Source organism: Crocodylus porosus, unplaced genomic scaffold (assembly GCF_001723895.1).
Source record: "Crocodylus porosus isolate Cpor-Errol unplaced genomic scaffold, CroPor_comp1, whole genome shotgun sequence".
NCBI lineage: Eukaryota > Metazoa > Chordata > Crocodylia > Crocodylidae > Crocodylus > Crocodylus porosus.
This window is the reverse complement of record NW_017728886.1, coordinates 207075992-207098294: the sequence shown is the minus strand read 5'-3', so window position 1 is coordinate 207098294 and position 22303 is coordinate 207075992. Positions and strand designations below refer to the sequence as shown.

General features: G+C 43.4%; 1 protein-coding gene across 1 annotated transcript in view; it reads left to right on the top strand.

Moving 5' to 3' along the window:
* Positions 1-22303, top strand: part of ASPH (aspartate beta-hydroxylase) — a 167356-nt gene that overhangs the window by 84588 nt on the left and 60465 nt on the right. The window contains exon 17 of the mRNA XM_019543207.1: positions 3190-3231. Within this exon, the coding sequence (XP_019398752.1) occupies positions 3190-3231 (42 nt within the window). The remainder of the gene's footprint in view (positions 1-3189; positions 3232-22303) is intronic.

Here is a 22303-nt window from a genome sequence, read left to right as displayed (position 1 = left end):
AACCTCACCAAACAAGGCCCCAAGTTCATCCAGAATATCTCTGTTTCCCCCATTCTCAGCCTGACATATATAGTTAGTGGTCCCCATCCTCCATGAGGTGGAGCCAGACCAGGTTGTCCTGCACAACATCTCTACATACATTTTTTGAAGTATCCCAGGATTAATGACAAGAACACCTGGATCCAGTTACAAGTAGGGAACTAATTAGCACACAGTTTCTTTTGGAGGTGGGGGTAGGGGGTTCTGGAGTATACACTCATACTGAACAGCAGTGAGCTGTAGGATCACCACGGCTTAAAATGCTGTTGACTCTGCTGGGGCTAAGCCCAATGAACTGTACCATAGTTCATGAGATTTTGACTTCAGATATATATCATGAATAGAAACCAACTATTTGTACTAGTTTGTACTATATATAAGTACAAAAGTGCTGCTTTAAAGTATGTTTATGGATGGAGTACCTGTGCTGAAATGTGCAGCAGTTTCAAAATAGGTAAAATGCATCCATTCTGGATGAACTTATGTCTATGGGTTCCTGTTATAATTTGGTTATATGCAAATTACACTAGGTATATTCATTTCAAGGTCAGTATTTTCAAAGTTGCCTTTCATTTCCATGTGCTCATGGAGAGCAGGGTCTGAAAGTGAGGGAGAGGGGAAGGGGCTGCATGGGGAAGAAGTTGGGTGGGGCAGAGAGCAAGGGTGTATGTGATCCAGAAGATGTATTTTCCCTGCTGTAGCAGTGGAATGGGGAGACATTCAAGGCAAACCTACAATAATTAGATTCTATGCATGGAAAATTTATAACAAATTTATAAATTTTCCATATATTGAATCTAATTATGGGGGGGTTGTCTTATATTCAGGGTCATCTTGTATTACAGTAAAAATGGTAATTGGTAGTCCCAATTTCTAATGTAATTTAAGAGTTCTCATAATCTCATCATTTACTTAATTTAGTGTTGTAACTTGGTTAGCAGTGGCTTGAACCTTCTAATGTGAGTGAAAACTACAATAATCTATAATCAAGTGGGTTTGAAGTACCAGTAAAAAGACAACACAGTCTCCTTAAAAATTTTACATGTAGCTCATTCCAGGACAGTGTTTCTGGGAGGCTTGGTTAAAAACAAACAAGCCTCCAAAAATTAAGATTTAGTATTGTGGAAGAACTGCTATGCTTTACCAGTAAATTCTTAAATTTTTTTTGATTATTATTTTTAACGATGTAGAAATTCATAAATATTTACCCGAACTCAAGCTGAGTTTGATGTAGGATAACCACCCTTCCATCATTTGATTCTAACATGGACAATTTAAAAAATTGTTATAATTTTTCTTTATATAGAATCAAGTTATTGGAGGATTGTCTTAAATTCACTTCCTCTTCCTTCTGTCTGGTCTACTGCCAGGAGCCTGAGCCCCACAATCGCTTTCCCCCACCTTCTCCACCATCTCCCCCCCGTGCCATTGCTTACCCTCTGTTGGGAGTCCAGCTCCATTCCAGTTTGGAACATGGAGCACATGCTGGCTACAACCCCTGCCCAACCTAGCAGTAATGGTTGCGGTGGCAGCTGCAGCAACTCTGGCTCCAGCCCTGAAGCCAGAGCCAGGATTTGCCACTACTACCACTGCTGCGGCCAGTTGAGGCAGGGGCTGGAGCCCTAACTGAGGGTAAGCGGTGGCAGCAGGGAGTATTCAATGGGTAAAGAGATGGGGGCAAGGGCACCTGGGAGCAGATGGTGGTTGCAGCTTTAACCTTGAGCTTGGGTCGGGGCCAGAGCCAGCTGCATCAGCTATCTATTACGCACTTTGTACTTGAATCCAAGATGTGGAGAGGGAGGGCAGATCTCATCTTGGATTTAATTAAATATATTTAGTTTTGCTTTTTGTCATCCTTGCTGAGAAATCATATCTTTTAATACTTTGGTGAGGATTAGAGTATAGGTATAGGTTAGAGAGAGAAATATATAAATGTAAATTGACCTTCCTACTAGTACTAAATTAAGAAATTGGGAGTAGGAGACTATACCAAAGTATAATGGTGTAGGGAGCTGGAAAAGTTAACCAAAAATGTGAGGGACTGGTGATAAAGAAGTTTGGAGGAGAAGGGGTGAGTAGGACATGGATAGGTATTGAGGTAGTTACACCACTTTACCTGTACATGTAGGAAATGGCAAGAGAAAGATATATGAGAGAGACAAACGATTGGCTGACAAACCTTTTCCATTGGAAGGAAAAGGAGCATAGCATAAGGGTTCCAGGTTTGGAATGAGAAAAGTTAAAAAGGACATGAGGAATGAAAAATAGGCATGGGGAATCAAGGAAGGCTGATAAAATTGAGGTGGGATAAGTTTGAGAATTAGGATGGATAGGGAAAGGCAGTAGTTCTTAAAATTCTTCATATAGATAAAAGCCTTCTCATATTTTTCATTCATTATAGAAAGTATGAATTCTGTTGCTACCTGATACCAGGAGCCCTAGTTTGGCCATTATAAGATTTGTTGGTATTAACATTTCTTAGCTTGTGAAATGGCTATACCTCTTGAATACTTGTAGGTAGGGAATTACATGCTATATAAATCAGGACCTGGATGCTAGGGGAGTTTGTGATATGCAATTTCAACCTAGGTTTTTTTCCCAAGAAAATGTGTTTAATATAAAACTCTTCAAAATGCTAAGTTTGGAGCATGGGTGTAATGCTCAAGCACCTAAATGACTCCAGACTTATCTGCCCCATGTTCAAAATTGACTTAGAAGCCTAAGTCTTACTGAAAGTCAATGAGCACAGAGATTTTTTTAATAGTACCTGCTTCTGCCAAGGACAAGTAAATAATTAAATCTAAGAAATGTAAACATCAGAATCCACAGGTAGAAAGCTAATAAATAATTTGTGTCACAAGGTCCTAGAAAGGGTGTGTGTGGTAAAAGCAGAGGCCTTTTATTTTATAAATACTGGTATTAGTTACAGAGCTGTCCATATATCAGTCATTATTTAGACGATAGGCTACATCTAAGTTATAGGATACTCAAAATCTTTTTGATGGAAAAAAAAACTTAATGTAAAAATATGCTGTCATGAAGTTCCACAAATTTAGTCTTTATTTTATATCTACCTCTTGGCTGTGGGTACTGACTTACTGATCATGTGTTGCATTGCATTTTAATTGTATTGTATTTTTAACATTCCAGGGAAAAGGGAAAAAGAAACTGAACAGGAAATGAAAGAGAAAGGTAAGTCTATCTAAGAAAATAACAAAATTGTATTACCAGTTTTACTTACAGATATATACAACGTGCACCTATCCCCAAAAATCAGTCTTCCAAAATTGAGGTGCATGCCTTCAGCAAGAAAACTGATTTTCTGCCCAGAATAGAAGCATGCAGATGCTGTAAGATGGCTATTGCTTCTTTTCTTTTTCTTCTCTCCAGTTTCCACATATAGGAAGAGAAAATGTCCAGCAGGGCAGATCCAAGGGGGTGCAGTGGTATGGTCACACCCCACTTTGATTCCCACTCATCTAAAATTTTAAATCACTGCAAAAGCAGTGGCATTTCTTTTTGGGCAGCCTGACAGAAAACAACTGATTTAATGACTCAATATAATATATGGATTTGTACCAATTGCTCCATAGGTCTTTTTAATGATGATGTTCCTCTAATTAAGCTATCCTTCTGCAATTTTGCTGTCTTTTAAGTACTCCTGAATTTTTTTCTGTTATGTCCAGTCTGCAGCTGCAGAAACAGTTTCAGCTTTTGGCTAAACATCTGATAATTCATATGTGAAATGTTTAAAACTGTAGCCTTCGCCTAAGCATGGAAAGGAGGGTGAGCGAACTGAAGATAAGGCTCTGTTCCTGTTCTAGGCAGCCATAACTCTGGAAAAATCTTTTTCCTTCATTCTGCCCTACCAAAACAAGCTGCATATTTTATGTGGGGAGGTGTGGTATGTGAGAAAATACAGTATGTTGAAACCAAAAGGTAAACTTAGGGAAAAAGACGCATAATTTTCATGAAATAGACTATAATACCTGGCTTCCAGATAAATAAACTGGAGTTAAGTAAGCAAATGTTATTACAAGTATGCATGTCATCCAAACAGAAGCTGAGAATTGTAATCTTGCCTATTTCACCTAGTGGTTGTTATATTTAGAATGCAAAAAGATTAAAGTATGTCAACACTAGGTGTTGTTGTGCCTGATAAGGGCGGATACACTTGTGCAGTGGCATGGGAAAATTTCTGCTGCTTTCTGTTCTGTGGGTAAATAAAGAACCTGGGTCTGCAGAGCAGTCAATAAAGTAAGTTTCATAAGTGTTGACATTTCCCCCCTTGAATGTTACTTGTTTAATGATTTTTGGACTATTTCACATGAACTTTGATTTCAAGTATGATTCCTGTTCTCCTGCTCTCAAAGAGCTTAAAGAAATATTACATACAGTTAGGGTGACTATCTTTTCAAAATGCAAAGGTGGGACACATACATATCTGCCTCCCCTTTCCCCGGTCCCCACCACAACTGGGGCAGAGCCAAGCTGAGTAGAGCAGGGGCAGATGCAGGCTGCCTGCTGTGGGCTCAGGGCTTCCTGCCTTGCTGCCTTTCCCTCAGGAGCCCCACACTGGCTGTGCGCTCCCTGCCTGCCCAGCGGCAGTGAGGGGCACAAGTCCATGCCACTGCTGCCCCTGCTGCTGCTGGGTGGGCAGGGGGCTTGTGGCTGGCTCAGGGCTCCCAAGGGAAAGACAGCAGGATGGTGAGCCCACAGCAGGCAGCCCACAACCAACCTAGCCTCACAGACAAATATGGGGGGGGAAGTTACCCCTCATGGCCCCCTCATAGGGTGTGCACAGTGATGGGGAGCCACCACCCCTCCCGCTCCTCCTGCATGAGCCTGCCCATGGCTCAGTTCCCTTCCCAACCAGGCCCCATGCAGTGGCCCCAGTCCCTACCCTACTCCGTCCCTTATCATGGGGGCCTCAATCTGCACCGCCGTGCCATCCCATGCCCCTCCTCCCCCCATAGACTTGCTTCCAGTGCTCTCCACACTGACTGGCTGTATTCCCAGGTTTGTGCATGTGTGTGGGCATGCACGTGCACGTGGCACCCTTGCGTCCTGCTCCTGGCAGTCCCAAGCAGACCCTTGCAGGTTGGTACACTGCTAGCCTGCAGGGGAAAACCTGAATCCCTGCACAATACTGTGAATTCAAGACAAATGCTGTCCCAGAGTCATGCAGCCCGGGAGCAGGATTTGATGTTCCCATTTCAGGACTGTCCCGCCTAATTAGGGGACAAGTGGTTACCCTATTTATAATATGTAGGCAGAATGAAAAATGTAGCCTCCTTAGAAGGGGAGCACATGCATATTTTGTTTATGCCACATATTTTTCTGAAGCTGTTTTAATAATGTTCTAAAAGTAAAATGGTAAAATCTATGGAGTAAAGAACATATTTTTTTCACTGTTTGTACAGTACTTGACACAATCAGGGCCTTTTCAGACTGTATAGCTAGATGCTATTGTGAAGCAAATAATAAACTGTTGTTATTGGGTCTCTTTTTCTGTCATTCCACCTGGAAAACCAGGCTTCCTTAGTACCATGAAGCTCATTTTTACATATCTGGGAGAGGTTTTTCTTTTTTAAATTAATTACAACTTCTACCAAGCTGCCTAAATTAACATTTGTCTTTACTTAAAAAAAACAAACAAACAAACAAAACATGGTGGTAAGAATTTTCTTCTAATGGACAAAACACTTTCAGTTCAACCCCTGAAAAGTCATGCAGTATCAACCTTTAAATAGGTTTCTTTGTCCCAATCTAGGTTCAAACAAGTGAAAGGTAGTATACAAAGCCACATTTAAGATGTAAAGCAGGAAACATTTGCTTAAAAACAAGCTATCAAATTATCTAAAGCACTTACAAAGTTTGATATTGGAGTGAGGGAGGGATTACTTACTAGATAGAATACATGACAGACAAGCAAAGACACCTGGTAAAACCTCTTAACGTGTGAGACTCTAGCGTAACACCACACAAGACATGCATCTTTCTATCTAAAAATCCTTTGTCAGTAACTCTAGATATTTGTCCAGCGTAAAACAGAGACAGTTGTTGTTGGTCCGATTAATGCAATAAAATAGAGTGCAAATTAAAAGTTGTATTTAAAGTTATATTCTCAAAAAGCTTCCAGTGTTGCTTTCAGTTAAGGAAATAAAGCATATTGTTTGAAGAAACAAGTATGAGCTGTAGATGGACACCAGATGGCACTAGAAAACAACTTTACTATGTTAGACAGACAAGGTTCTTTGGGTAAATCTGGTATCTTTCATTAGAACAACTAAAATAGTTGGAAAAAGTTCTTTGCGAGGTTTTGGGTACAAACACCCTTCTTCAGGCAGAGGGAACATCTAGAGTTGTCTTGTGCTCTCCTGTATGGGATGAAAGCCAGTATGCAAGAATGTGGGTCAGTGAAAATGCAAATACTTTGCAGTGAGGGTCAGAGTGGGTGAGAGAGGTAAGGGGGGGGGGAAGGGAATGGTGTTCTGGTAATGGAATGTAGCTGGTAAATTGTAGAGAGATTACCTGGGTATCAGATGGCAGGCAGGTTATAATGTGCCATAAATCCAATGTCCATATTTAGTCTGTGTTTTTTGTATCCAGTAGATTGATGAAGTGAAGTTGGTAGGCTCATATGAGAGAAGTGTTTTATAAACTCCCTTTGAGGATTAGAACTGAGATTGGAGATAGAGTGGTTATCTTGTGAGAAGCGTACACTCACAGATAACTTGGTATTTCTGTCTTTGATTGATTTTCAGTGTGTGTTCATTCTGGTATGCAGTTGTTGTTTGGTTTCTCCTACATATTTTCCATCAAAGCATTTAGTTGACTGGATGAGATATACATGTGCACCTCTAGAAATGTAATCTAAGATCTAGAAATGGTGATTGCTCTGTTGTGAGGTGCAGTTAGTATGGGAGTGATGGAAATATGTTGGCCATTGGCGACACATAAGGGGTGCACACGGGTACACATGTACCCCCTGAGATTGGCAGTGCACCCCTTGAAAAAAACACCTCCGACACTGCTGGTGGCACCAACACCACCACCAGCATCTCCGGGTGGCCGCCAACCACTGGTTGGCACTTGCAACCTCCCCTCTCACTGCCAACACCACTGAAGCCACCTGCAGGAGCTCCCCACTCTCGCCTACTGCCACCGCAGCCCATGGGCAGTTGCCGTGCCCCCTCAGCCTCCAGAGGCACGCGTTGTTCATGATGTTGACAGATTTAACATTTCTTGTAATGGCATCTTCTGCATCCATTTGGTATGTTTTGGACCATGGGAAGTTTGTTTCTGGTGATGAGGTTGGTGAGGTTTGGTGCTTGTTTAAAGCCTAGGATGGGTGGTTCTGGGAAGCTCTCTTTAAGAACTGGGTGGTCTTCTAGTATGAGTTGCAATTGTTTGAGGATTTTACCATTCTGGATAGTGATGATAGTGTCTAAAAAGGAAATGTTGGTGCCGGAGTGTTCAAGAGAGAGTCTGATGAAGGAGTGATGTTTATTGACTTCCATCAGAAATTCAATCAGAGATTGCAGGTTTTCAGTCCAAATGATGAAAATGTCTTTTATATATCTGAAGTATAGCATGGGTTTGATGGTACAGTTCTTGAGGAATTCTTCTGCCAGGTGGCCCATAAAAAAGTTGGCATATTGTGAGGTCATGTTGGTGCCCACAGTCATACCCAGGGTCTGGAAGAAGTGTTGGTTATTGAAAGTGAAGTTGTTGTGTGTGAAGATGAAGTGTGTAAGTTCAGTAATATCTTCAGGTCTGTACTCTGAGTTGTAATCTTGCTCTTGTAGATATGAAAGACAGGCTTGGATGCTATCTTGGTGTGGGATGTTGGTATATAAACTGGTAATTTCCATGGTGGCTAGGAAGGTGTTGCTGGGAAGGTGGTTTGTTTTCATAGATAGTCTGTTGTGTCTTAGATAAAGTTTGCTCTTTGAGTGACAAGAGGTTTTAGGATTCAGTGAAACCTGGTATTTCCTCAGGGTTCCATGGTTGGATATGATAGGTCTGCCCAGGTGCCATTGTTTATGGAAATTAGGGAGTGTATTAAAAGTCCCTGGATTGGGTAGTGGAGGAAATCAAGTTATGTAGTTTTTCTTGTAGTTTAGATGGAAGTGATTTGATAGCAGTTTTGAGTTTTAAGGTGAAAAGGGGAGTTGGATATTCCTCTAGTTTTTTGTAGTAGATGGTATTAGAGAGTTGTCTTTTGGCTTCTACATTCAGTATTTATCTGAAAACAACTTGAAGTCTTCATGAAAACTTAACTTACATTTGAACAAAACTTTCACCACAACTGTATTCACCTGAGGCTATGCCCCCTGCTTTCATGCATTGCCATTTGATAGTGTGTTTCACACAAGGGAACTCCCTCACCAGGAAGCAATTGGCTTCTAGATGCGAGAAAAAGGTCTTGCCTATTCTCTTTGGTTGTTGCACTTTTCCAGGTATACCTTTCCCCTTTCCTGCTACCTCCTCTCCCCTGTGCAGCCATAGTTTCTATGCCTTCAAATTTCTGAGTGCTTGACTGGGCAGTTAAACTTTAATGTTCTTTTATATAGTTTCCAGGGCTTTCATCTCTCAACTTTTTAAACATTTTTAAATGCAAGGACAAAATAGTATTAAAATAAGCACAAACATTTTTTAAAGCAAAACATTACCTGACTTTTATGTGGGAAGACTAAACAAGGAGATTATAGGGCATCAAGGAGCTGCTCTTACTAGTAAAATAGAAAAATTTATCATTTCTTCTCCAATTAGCCAAATATTTTGGACTTGAAGCAATTGTCTAGAGTTATTTCAAACTGTGTTTCCAAAAATTGAAAACGATTCAAGCTGTCTTTTTTATTAATCTGGATCCATGAGTATGGTTTCTGGAGTTAATGCCATTGCGAATAGAGCATGCTGCACAAGTAAGGGTTCCATTTTATTCCTGGTTTTGACTATTTGACATTAGGCAAAAATGTAGTGTTTTGCTAGCTTATCCCATCTAAAGAGGAATCAATATCATTCATATGTATGCTTATATTATCCAAGACAAAGGATTCAGAAACCAGATTGCATGAGAGCTTGAATACATAAACATTTCATTAAAAGCAGCAGTCTAATGTGGCAACACCTTAAAGTTTTTTGGGGTTTGTCACAGGGTGGCCCCACAAGCGGCTGTGAGCTCGCTAGCGCCCTTTCACCATGCCAATTAGGGTGATCTGGCACCCTCTACTCGCCCGCCACGTCTTTGCTGTTGAGGTTCAGAATGGGAGGCTGCCTACTTACACCTAACGACACCTTGCTGGTATCACCTCCGTTCCAAAGTGGGGGTACTTTCACCCCAGCCTTATGGGCAAATGCATGCCTCCAAACCTCCCCTTTAGCATGCCCCAAGCCTTGCAGCTGTCCCAGGGGACGTTGTCTGGTCCCCTGCCCCTCGGGTGCTCTCCCTCTGGCACCCTGGGCTCGTCACCCGCCTGGCGCCCCTGGGCCGGGCTCTTACCCACTGGCCTATTACCAACGCCCCTGGGCCTGGCACGTAGCCACTGCCCTAGCTCCTCTCGCCCCTCTCGGGGTCTCTGCCGCGCTCTCCGCGCTTGCGGCCCCTCTCTGGGGCCTCGCCCTCTCCTGGGCCTGTACCGCGCTCTCTGCGCTGCGCCCTCTCTGGGGCCTCGCCCTCTCCAGGGCCTGTACCGCGCTCTCTGCTCGCGCTTGGGGCTCAGGTGGCCGTAGCCATGCCTGGCCCCCTTGACCCTTTCCTGGGTCGTTTGCCCCACTGGGCAATGTGCCGCCCTTACGGGCCGGGGTCCAAACCCCATACACCGCGCCACTCCGGCACAAACAGTTGTGCCCTGCAGGCACTGTGCCCCCACTGGGCAACCGGAGCCCCCCCAAGCTGTTGGGGAGCCCCGCTGAGGCCTCCTCACTCCCCTACAGCCTCACCCGATCCTCCGGTTAACCATAACTCAAGCCAAGCCCGAACGGCTGTAACAAAACCAACAAAAGAGCCTACCCGCTCGTAATGAAAACTCCAAGCCCCTCTCGTCAGGGTGTTCTCGTCCCTAGCATCATCGCAGCCGATCAGTAAGGTAAGGCTGCAACCACCAACTCTGTCCACTCAGCTCAGCCACAGAGCTCCTGCTCCTGCAGCATCCAGAAGGGTACTGCTAGCTAGGCTGTTTATAAGGACCTGGCCCTGCCCCCTCCTGGCCACATGACCTGCCTGGTTGCCCCCATCTGTGTTGCTCCAGGGCACTTCAGCAGCCCTATTCCTCCTGCTAGTAGCAGGCACCCTGGTGCCCTGCTACAGGGGTTTTTTTTTTGGGGGGGGGGGGCTAGGGGGTAGGTGAAGTAAAGATAAAACAGAAACCAGAAACCAAAGCCAACAAATGCTTACAGAAAAATAAAACAGAAGTAATTTAATTATCGGTGTATACAAAACTTTTCCTAACCTCCTAGCAGAAAACATGAGACGAAGAAAAATATCCAGATACTTTACTTTCCAGAGGATGGAGCCCTTCCCTCACATACCTTAGGATTTCTATCATTTTTTACCCCAAGTAATGAGGTGTAAGAACTTCTGTACAATCCTGCCATACTCAGTTCAGTGTCTAAGAGTCTACTTAATGAGTGGAGGCTACTTGGAGCCTACCTAATGGATACATGGCTTCCAGAGTTAGAAAAGGAATGGATGGATGTTGAATGAAATAGGGAGTGCTCATGAATTTGATAGAACTTCTGGCTATACTGATCTTTTTCCTCCTAGGCAATCTGAATTTTGGTTTAGATTAGTCCAATTAAATATTCATATTTCTTTTTATCTGCTTGTTACGGAAGAAATGCAGTGCATTAGCAGAAAAGTAAAAATGTACTGCTGAAAACCATGGAACATTCTTAATTTAAAAAATGCTTGTGTATACTGTAAAACTTTCTCCTCATGATGTAATAGATTGATAATGAAGTGGGATATATTGTGCGGACCAGATATCTCAAAAGGGAAACGTGTTTGGTTGCAGCTGACGTGTGTATGTATAACATAAAATGAAGTAAGTTGTGAATTTGCATATGTAGATCTACATTGCACATGTGTGATTGTAATATGTGGCATTTTGCAGAAATATATGTGTAAGCTCACATTTTCTACTTAAACTTTTGGATTTAAAAAAGGTCAAAAGTCCCTTATAATGGTTTATTTGTCTGAAAGTAGTTAGAAAGTTCAGTGTCAGCCTCATTTGAAATACTATCCTTGTTTACTGGAAAATTCATTGCTTTTTAGTTAAGAAGTGCACCTAAACGTAACTTAATTCAGATCTGTAATAATGTACAATCTTTATGAAACTTGGTTATTATCTCATTCACACTGTTTTTCTGAATATTATAACTTATTGAGAGAGAAAATATGAAAAATTAACTTTGAAGATAGCATCCTTTGGGATATAAATCAAATGAAAAATATTTGAGACTTAGTTTTTAGAAGACTTAATGGTGTTGAATTTTTATTATTAGAGGATTTATACTCCATAAAGTGGTATATAGATGGATTTCAATAAAACCTTTTGATTGAGAGGGCATGCAGAAAAAACCAGGATCTCTGGCAAACACTCACAATAAGTGTTCCTCAGTACTAAAAAGTTTTGCCAGTTTTATAAAGTTTTGTCATATGCTTCTGTTCCAGTTTCTGCTATCATTCCAAAACCATTTTTGAATGACCGCTTATTAGAATGAAAGTCCATATTTAAAAGATGTGCAGAAGACCTAACATTTTTCATATGGATCCTGCACTTCCCCAACTCCTTGTCACTTACTGTGGTACTCCTTTCTTCTAGAAAGTGCAGAAATAGGCAAAGAGATGCACACATCCTCCCTCCATTTCTCTTTTTTTCTTGATATCAGAGTAAGATGCAAGAACAGCCTCTCCAGGTTGTTAAGACTTTCCATATATATCACTAGTTTACTTTTTTTAGACCCCTTCACTGGCCAATTCCCCTGAGATTCTTTGTATGTGTCAGCAAGCTATATATTAATCATGCAGTAGAGATATATGGATTACCTCTTCAATGTGAATAATAAACATATTTTGCTTCTGGTACTCCTAGACTTGCTCCTGCTATGTTTTTGTTCTGTATAGGTACAGGAACTAACTTCAGGAAACAAATGATGACTCTGAGAGTTAGGTTTCCTTCCTCCAACATTAGGATCAGCCACTGAATCACAGGAGCCTGTTTTGAAACCTGAAAGATCTTCCTGTGAAAACTACTGCAGCTTAAGCTTAATTTATTTATGATGTACACATCCCTTGGTCAGTTTGAAAGAAAAGTCTTTTCTTGCCTGTCTTGAACAGTTTGGTAGCTGAGCTGTCCATAATGAATACCACATGCCTCAACATCTCTAAGCTTTGAGAAACCTGGGATCAAATGATCCTGGCATTCCACATCCTGGTTTTGCCAAGTTAGCAATAATAATACATGTTTTCTCAAACTAAGTTTTAGAAATCTGGATACCATGTTGTCTAATAGAATTTCCTATGCAGGCTATTCTTAAAGTCTGAGGTTGTAAACATAGCCTTTTAATGCTAAATATTATTGCACATTTTATCATTTGAGTGATAGGATTATACATGATCTGCATAACCGGGGAATGTGGAACCTATAAACCTATAAAATGGCAAAGCTTGGTCTCTGGAATCATGAAATAAATTTTCCTCCCATTTGTGGGATGCCATGAGTTTGGGAAGAAAAACGCATCCAAAGCAGAAGTTGCCAGAAGTAAAAACTGACATAGAGTCATAGGAACGTAGAGCTGGAAGGGACCTCCAAAGGTAATCTAGCCTGCATGTGTGACATATATTGTTATTTAAAGGACGTGCTGGGAACCCAGACTTGGGAGCCACTCACCAGGGCTGAATGCCCTTTTAATGTGCCAGCACTAGCAGAGCCCAAGATAGGGGAGTGATCTCAGGCCCAGACCATCCCTGCTTGCTTGATCAGGATAGATCCAGTAATCATTGCTTATAGAATATTGGTGCAGTCTGAAATTCACAAAGAGCCCCGCCAGATGATAGGGCTCTATGGGTCCGTGGGCTGTATCTTTTACACCCCTGCATTACATCATTTGTGGGAGGTTCCCAAAATAAATGATGGATTTTCATTTTTTGTGTCTTTAGAAATCAATATGGATAATAATATTCATCATGGATTCTTTCCAACAAAATGTCTAATTTAAATTTATCATAGTTGGCTTCATAACACCCAACTTAAAAGAAAAAAAACTTTATGCACATTATTCTAATACAAAAAGTGTTCTGTATCAGATATTGAGAAGCTGAAGGTTGTCCTGTTTCATGAAGGGGAGAAGGTCATCACATTCTTTGTTTTGATTTTGGCAAAAAACCTAGTAGGTTGGATAAATAGTTTAATTGGTACAGATTTCCCTCACTTTATGCTGTACATGTGTTCCTGGAAAATAGCGCATAACTCAAATTCGCATAAAGGGAACCCGTTTTACAATATAACAAACAGAGATATGTTCCAAGACCTCAATTGTATTGACCCCCAGGCCCATTTCTAACGCTTTTACAAGACAATATTGATACTCACCAACAGCAGACAGTTCACAAGCACAGGGTGATGATGAATGTTACCAAAATGGGGACGGCAACTACAAAAACATGCGTCTCAGACAACGAGTGAGAAGCACAGATCTACAAAGGATACTATATTTTGGTGCATGGCGCCATGGCCTCTCCCACAATGCACCACACAACAGCTCATCATGGGCTTCCACCACACCAATCACATAAGAGTGAACTTTCCTCGCATATAATGAATTTTTGGTATAAAAAGGGTCATTGCATAAGAGCGAATTTGCACATTCAGAACCTGCTTAAAGTGAGGGAAGCCTGTAGTCATAATTTCTCAGACTGAACAAACCAGGACACACATACCATACCTATAAAGTACCACATATACAAGATAAGCATTTAATTTTTGCTTTTCACCTCTGTTATTGTCAGGACCTCTCGCCAGTCAGACCCAACTGGCTCATGCTCTTGAGCTTCCACACCTTGATCCCAGGCTAATGTGATGGCTCCAGTTCTCTGCAACTGGATTGGCTGCTGACACTGACACTCTGCCCTTTTAAGCACACACATTTTAACAACAGCCTTAGTCTGCCCCAGCAAGCCTCATATTCACTGCTGTCTCTGGTTCTCCGAGCTCCTACCTCAGCTTTGGCTTTTCTTGACACTGATTTTGGATCTTCACTGGAACTTGGTGTGGCGGGCCAGCACAGGGTGCTTCTGCACTGAGCCACCCACCTCACTGTGCCTGACCACCTTCTCCAGGCTCCAAGTGCCTCCCTTTGGGGCGCCTCATGTCTGACCCACCCCCTTCCTAAAGCACCCCTGCTCGCCTAGGGGTAGAGCTACCATCACCCAGGGATGGGCTTGGTTCTGGCACTGCGCCCCCTGGGAAACACAGGCCTAGTAGCCTTTGAGGGTAGTTGACTCACTTCAAGAACTTGGGATGCTTCCCTCAGTCAGAAGCACAAGTAGTGGTCTCCCTTAGTCAGCCAAACCAAGGGGACACCAAGGCATAATCTAGACCCACTCCCAATAAGTCTCCCATGCTAGGTTCGGATAAGAACTTTATTGATTACAAGGAGTAGGGTTAGAATAGGGTACAGAGTTGAGTAGTATCAGAGAAATCCCATAGAGCAAACAGGGTGGCTGGAGTAGACTTTGATCATGCATCTGACTTACTGATCTCAGGTAGCTTACTCACAAGTATCATCCAGAGGCAGGTGGTGATTCCCTCTGGAGGCTGGCAATTCATTGATCATAAGTTTTGAGTGAGAGAGCTAGTTTCGGATGGTCCAGCTCCTCTCTCTCTCTCTCTCTGAGTTTCCCTCATAGCTGCTGCTCCCTCCCTCCTAGGCAGTCCTTAAATTATATAACCCTTATGACCTCATTTACTTGGTCCAATGGAGGCCAGCACCTGTTGGCTGTCAGCCAACCAATTTGAAATGCATCACTGGTTGCTGGTCAGATCACTGGTTACTGGCAGTCTCTTGCCCACCAGGGAGCCCAAGCCCCTCACTCAGGTATGTGATGCCAGTCACGTAGGCAGAGGGAGTAGGTTTCCCCTCTTCCTTAGGAATGTATCCAGCTTAGGTTAACTAAAGAGATAGGGTAAGGTTTGTACCTTTTGCAGAGCCCAAATTGTCACAGAGCAGAGTTTTTCTTCAGGGGAGAAACAGAGGTAGTCTTTTGCCATACGTGGCACTTAGTGCTTTGATTCTTCTGGCTTCTGACCCTGGCTTGCACCCTGGACTACATCTCAGATCTCTGCTGTACTTCTCCAGACCCTGACCTGATGCCCCGGTAAGCTGTACTCCCACCTAGGTGACATCCTGTGCTTCAGGAGTCTATCTGCAGGCCTAAGTGCCCATGTTCTGATCAAACCCTGACAGTTATATTGTCATATGTCTAATATGTACTGATATTGTTGCCAAAAAGATGTATCAAAATGAAACATTACTTAGTGGTAATGGATCATTTTCTTCTTTCTCCTGTGGATGTTAATAGGAACTCTTAAGTAATCTTCATTTCTCCTTTTTTCTTACCATGCCTTTTGGGTTCAGTGACTCTTCCTGTGCTTTTAATGACTCTGGGTACCATTTCTAACAGGCGTCCTTCAACTGAGCACTGTGAGGATAAAGTACTATTTTCTCTATAAGTGCCTCCCCAGAGGTTGAAAGTTTCTTCCCTTCCAAGGTATCAAAACTATGTAGATACAAAATTATTTAAGACTGTTGGTCTATATTGAGAATAAATAGAACAATTAAGCTGAAACAAAATAAATCTTTCGGATAACATTTATTCTACAGAGGTCATTCATAGATTCATAGACATTAGGGGATGTGAGGGACCTCATAAGATTGAGTCTAGCCCCCCTGCCTTAGGCAGGAAGTCTGCTGGGGCCAAATGATCTTAGCAAGATAAGCATCAAAACACTCTTTGAAAGAATCCAGAGTAGGTGCTTGCACCACCTCAAGAAGGAGTTTGTTCCACACCCTGGACACTTTGACTGTAAAGAAGTCTAAATTTGCCTTCCAGAAGCTTGTGGCCATTAGACCTTGTTATCCCTTGAGGAGCCCTGGTGAACAACTGTTCTCCCAGATCCTGGTGCCCACCCCCCTTATATACTTATAGGCTGCCACTAAGTCCTCCCTGAGCCTTTTCTTCAGGCTGAAGAGTCCCATGTCCCTCAGCCTCTCCTCATAAGGCTTGTTCTTTTATACTTTGATCATGCAGGTGGCTCTCCTTTGGACTCTCTTGAACTTATTCACGTCCCTTCTGAAGTGCAGGGCCCAAAACTAGATGCAGTACTCCAGCTGCGGCCTCACTAAGGCCAAGTAAAGCAGGAAGATGATGTCCCTGGTTTTGCTTGAGATTCATTTGTGGTTTGCTTTGCTGACTACGGCATCGCATTGGTGGCTCATATTCATCTTGTGGTCAATCAGGACCCCAAACTCTTACGGTCATGGTGCTAACGAGGATAGTACTGCTGAGCCTATGAGTATGATGCTGGTTTTTCCTCCCAAGGTGGAGCACTATGTTGAATGCCATCAGGTTTTGGTCTACCCACCTTGCAAGCCTGTCCAGGTTGACCTGTATCCCCAGTCTATCCTCCAGTGTGATCACTTTTCCCCATAGTTTAGTGTCATTTGCAAACTTTGCCTATCTGCATCTGACACCTGAATCCGGATCATTAATGAAAATATTAAAGAGTATTGGTCCAAGTACTGAGCCCTGAGGGACACCGCTGGTCACCTTGTGCCATGTTGATTTGCTTCCATCAATTAATACTCTTTGTGTCGAACCCCGGAGCCAGTTCCCCAGCCATTGGGGAATAGTCAAGGCTGCAGTTCTCCAGCTTAATCATGAGGACATCATGGGAAATCAAGCTGAAGGCTTTCTTGACATCAGCTTCATTTCCCTGGTCTAGGCAATACATCACCTGGTCATAGAAGGAGACGAGATTGATCAGGGAAGACCTTCCAACAGCAAAGCCATGATGGCTGGTACTCAGAACATTGCCTTCTGTTAGTCTGTTGCCAGTGGAACCTTTGATTTTCTCCAGGATCTGTCCAGGGATGGATGACAGACTGATTGGCCTGTAATTCCCTGGATCTTCCTTCCTTTCTTGAAGATTGGGACCACAGTGGTTCTTTTCAAGTCTTCCGGTACTTCTCCTGAGTGCCGCAGGTTCTCAAATATCTTCACCATAGGGCATGCTATGATGCCCACGAACTCCTTCAGGACTCTCTGGTGCATTTTGTCTGGGCTTGTGAACTTATCGTTGTCGAGCCTCTCAAGGTGTTCCCTCACTTGATCTATGTCAATTGTGGACCCATCCCGACCCCCTGGATGCTTTGAGTCCTGTCCGACAGGGTGACCCCCTTGGGCAGGTGGAAGACCAATGCAAAATAATCATTTAGGAGACTGGCTTTTTCGTAAGCGTCAGATGTCAGCTGCCCCAATTGATTTAGCAGAGGTCCAATGTTGCCTTTGTTCTTTCTCCAACTTCTCACATATCTGAAGAAGGACTTGTTGTCCTTAATTCCTGTGGCTACCCTGAGTTTGATTTCTGCCTTGGCTTTTTGGGTCTGCTCTCTACAGGTGTGGGCTAGTGTTGTGTAATCCTCTTCGGTGATGATTCCCATTTTCCATCTGGTGTAGGCTTCTCTTTTTAGTTTCAGGAGGTCCAAAGTTGCCTGTTAAGCCATAAGGGTTTCCCAGCCCACTGACTGCATTTGCTGCGGGGTGGGATGGGATGGACTTTCCTTGTGCTTCAAAGTTTATGTTCTTAAGGATCAACCAGTCCTCATGGACTCCCCTTTCTAAGTGCCTGACTGACCAGTCTCCTGAGTTTGTGAAAGTCAGTCATCTAAATATATAGCAGATGACTAAAAAAAACCCTTATATTGTCAAAGCATCTCTTCCTTTTTTTTCAACCTTATTCCTCTGGCTACCTGGCCTGTGTTGTGGTTTTACATTTTTCCCCATCCCATAGCACTGTTATACCTAGGTCTGGCTTATCAGCCCACAGTCCCCATCATCTACTCCTGACATGATCAGGACCATTTTTTGTACTGTAGCTAAACAGCTTTCACTTTTGTGACCTACTTCTGTATTTTATCAATTAAAATAAGTATTCTCTTTCCTAGATGTCTCTACATTTTGTGCTGTCTTTAGCAGCCATGTTGTGACACAGTTTTGCTTGATTATAGGGGTCCCTGTGGAATCATCAGCGTCTACTTTTATGTTTGTGATTGAGTTTATTTTAATATTAAATTTACTCTGTAGTAAAGATTAATTCCAGACAGATTGATTTAATCTGTTCTAGTTTATTAAAAATATATGGCAGCATACTAGCAAAGGCCTAAGCTACTAAAGTAGCCATACGTTAAGTCCTTATCTATGTGACCATTACTAAAAGGCTTGAGCCTGATTTTATATGGGAAGTCAGCATGGAAATTATTTCTGGCCTCCTATAAGAGATGTATATAATAGTGTTCTCTGAGCAAAGCCAAAGGCATTAAGCTGACTGGAATGATAAGTGAAGAACAAATGCAGCAAAAAAAAACAACCCAAAAAACTATAGGTCAGTAATTGTTCCTTGAGTATCAGTGTTCTAATCTACAGAAATCTGCTTTAGGAGAAAGCAGGTTCATGCTGCAGTGAAAATCACTTATGTGAGATCTCCTGCTAAAGATTTATTACAGTCATTAGATTCAACAGCTTTATTAGTTTCTAAAATACCTCAGCATTTATTGTCTGATTACTTCTCCAGATAAGTTAATTATAGAAGATTTCTGACTGTTGGACTAGTACAGCTTAGAAAGATCTTTAATTACTGCTGTGTAGTGGTTTTAAATTGTTTTAGTATATTTACTATCTGCTGAACATTTGTTTTTCTATCTTCTAATATTTCATTTATAGAAAACCATAAAATTAACTGCTTGTTTAGGCCACCTGTAACTTGCCAAGTGAATACCAAGCCAGCCAAAAAAACAGGACTATGATAGGAGTTTTTCATCATCATCAAATTCCCATTTTTCTAATGCCTGTTGAGAGAGCAATTTCAGAAGCCAATTTACATAATGATGCAGGCATAGGGTGAGGGAGGAAGATGATAATATTTCTTGAGAAAGTTTTGAATTTCAAATAGAATAGTTAGTCTCTTAATTTGTATACAACTCAAAGTGGTAGTACCTTTTAATTAATATCTTTTCAGTCTAGGTTGCAATTTTGAAAATAGGTCTGTAATATACAGAGCATTACATCACGAGCATTACATGGAGATCCTTCAGGCTAGGGACAGACATTACACATAAACCAGTTTAAGTGATCAGAAACTGGTTTAAACCTTTAACAGAACAGACATTCAGTGCACATAAACCAGTATAAAAATGTACAAAACCAGTTTGAGATAAACCTGATTGAATGTAGTATCAGACGTAACTTATTTGGGTCAAACCGGTTTATGAAATGTCTGTCCCAAACTCATTGACGGTTTAAGATAAACCAGAGACCCCCAGCACTGCAGCATGCTCTCTGAGGTGGGTGGGATTCTCTGGTCCACAGCAGAGCCAACCCTCCCCCTCTGCTCTCTAGCTGGAGCACGGAGCAGCCCTAGCAAAGACACTGGCTGGCATGGGTCCATTAAGGCAAAGTCAGGGTCAGCCTGTCTGCCCAGGGGCAGAGGGGAGGGGACTGCAATGGAGGCCCCTGGAGCTGGCAGACCCCAGGTGCAGGGAATGGAGGAGGGAGGAGTTAATCCTTCTCCTTCCCCCTAATAGGACCATGCTGGGTAGGTTATCCTGCAAGGTTGGGAGGGGGACTCTGTTCCATGCTGAGTGGGACTCTTCCCCCTACTCCTCCTCTTAGTGTGGGGAGGGGGACTCTGTGAAGCAATGGATGGGGACTCTTTCTCCTCCCCTTCCCCCCCCACTGTGGGGCTAGAAGCAGGGGGTGGGAGCTCCATGTGATGCTGCCCAGCCCCAGGGTGGGGGGAGCAACAGGGAGAGGCTCTCTTCCATGCTTTGGGGAACTCTTCCCCTTCTTTCTCCTCCCAGAGGGTCAGTGGGAGCATGGAGCTCAGCTGGGCAGGGTGAGGGTGGTGGAGGGTCTAGGGGAGTCCCCCCCAGCTGCACAGACTCTCCCACAGCTGCAGCAGGCAGGGAGGTCAGGGTGCTCATGCCCATCACAGGTGTGGCTCCAGCCAGCACTGCACTGGGGGGGAGAGCAGAGCCTGCCTTATCTCACACCGGGGCTCTGAGCCTGAGTTTGCAGCTCCAGCACTGGAGCCAGGTGCTTCGTCCACTCCCCACTGTGCAGTCCTGCCCTTGCATTCTGCTGGGACTGGAGAGAGCCTTGCCCTTGCTTATAATATACAACTCACCCCCAAACCAGACATGTACCTTGTTTTGGAAAAAAAGAATGAAGAATAAAAGATTTTTTCAGAGTTATGGCTCATTCCTCACCATCGCTGCTAAGGCAAAAGTCAGGTTTAACCCTTTTGTAGCCATGACTGAAAATTAACTCTGTGTTTGACCATTGCACTCTGGAAAGAGTTCCCCAGTTTTGAAGGGCTGACTTTTTCATAGTTTCATAATTTCATAGTTGTTAGGGGCTGGAAGGGAGCTTACAGATCATTAGGTACAGCCCCCTTCCTGCACTTGGTCAGGAAGGACTACTGTGGGGCAAGGTGTGTGGTATATGAGTAAATATGGTGTTTCAATCTGGGGTGTTGTATGCACAGAGTGGTTGTGCTGTGCTTCACTGCAGCATTCCCTAACATTGTCCTTTGACAGTATGTACATACCTTGCACCCACCTGGCTTCGAATGCCTGCTCACAGGCTGCCTTGGCCCGGACAGCAGAGGGTGTACGCTCTCTAATTTTGCGGGTTCCCTGAGGTGGGCTTTGTGAGTTGTCCTGCTGGCCTTCCCCAAACTCTTCTGCCACATCTTTGCATGTTACGTCACTGTGGGGTTCAGCCTCGAAACTGACCACTCCACTTGCGGGATGTTCTTGGGGCTCCACCTCCCCATACACCCCAGCCTTACACCAGCCTCCAGCGGGGTGCCAAATGTTGACACGACTGCCGCTCCAGTGTGGCTGTTGCTTGTGCCCTGTGGTCTCCCCTTTTCTCCTTGGGGAAGGATACTTAGCCAGCCCAAACTCTGGGCCTGAGAACCCCTTTGAGCCAGTTGGCTCTCTTCTTGGGGCTTAAGGGTGCCCCTGCCAAGCAGGGGTATAGAAATGAAACGAAGAAAAGGAAATAAAGGAAAAAGGACCCGAAAGGGGTCTTCCTGTCTGGTATCCTACCGGTTGGCTTTCCCAACCATCCTGCTCGAAGTTGGCAGTTCTCCCCCAACACTGGTCCTGCAGTGTCCCTCTCTTCCCTCCACCCCTAGCCTGGCTCCTACCCTGGTACCAAAGGAGTTCAAATGGGAAGACCTCCACTTCCCTGAGCTTGGTTTTCACCTCTTCATTGTGTTCACTGAATTGGCCATGCCACAACTTGGCGTCTTCTCTGATGAACTTCTTTAATGACACAAAAGGGAAGTCACTCCCAGTGTTCCACCCTTCCCAGGGCTCAATCTCAGTGCCCATGGTGTGGGGAGCTCTCGCTGCTTCCCCAGCTGTCCAACATCTGGGCGCTCCCTATGCATGCTATTTCCGCCTGTTGCCAGCACAGAGAGCCTCCGCCTCCTCACTGGCTTTCCCCTCCCTACTGCCAGCAGCTACTTTTATCCCTGCCAGCTGGTGCATCCTTATGACATCACCCGCCAGCCTTAATTACGCAGGCTTTTCTCTTCTGTCTTCAGGCGTCGCTCCTCTTGCAGGTAAGTGGTTATTTTGCATTTCTTTCTTTATTTTAGTGTTTCTGCCCACGCCGAGCCCTGCGGGCAGGGCTTCCTGGTCCCGCTTCTCACTATCCCCGGGACATACCTAAACTCCTGGTGGTGGATTTTTGTGAAAGAAGAGCATTTAAAAACTTGTATGCCGCCTCCATGAGGAATTTGAGAATAATTCCATTAAAACAATATTACTACCTAAATTTGTGACAAAGCTTTGGAAGGTGATATATATAGATATGGATGATTTATTTATGATTAATATATGAATTATTTATTGCCGCATAGTTTGTGTGCTATATTAGAGCTTGTATTAAGTGACAGCTTGAGTC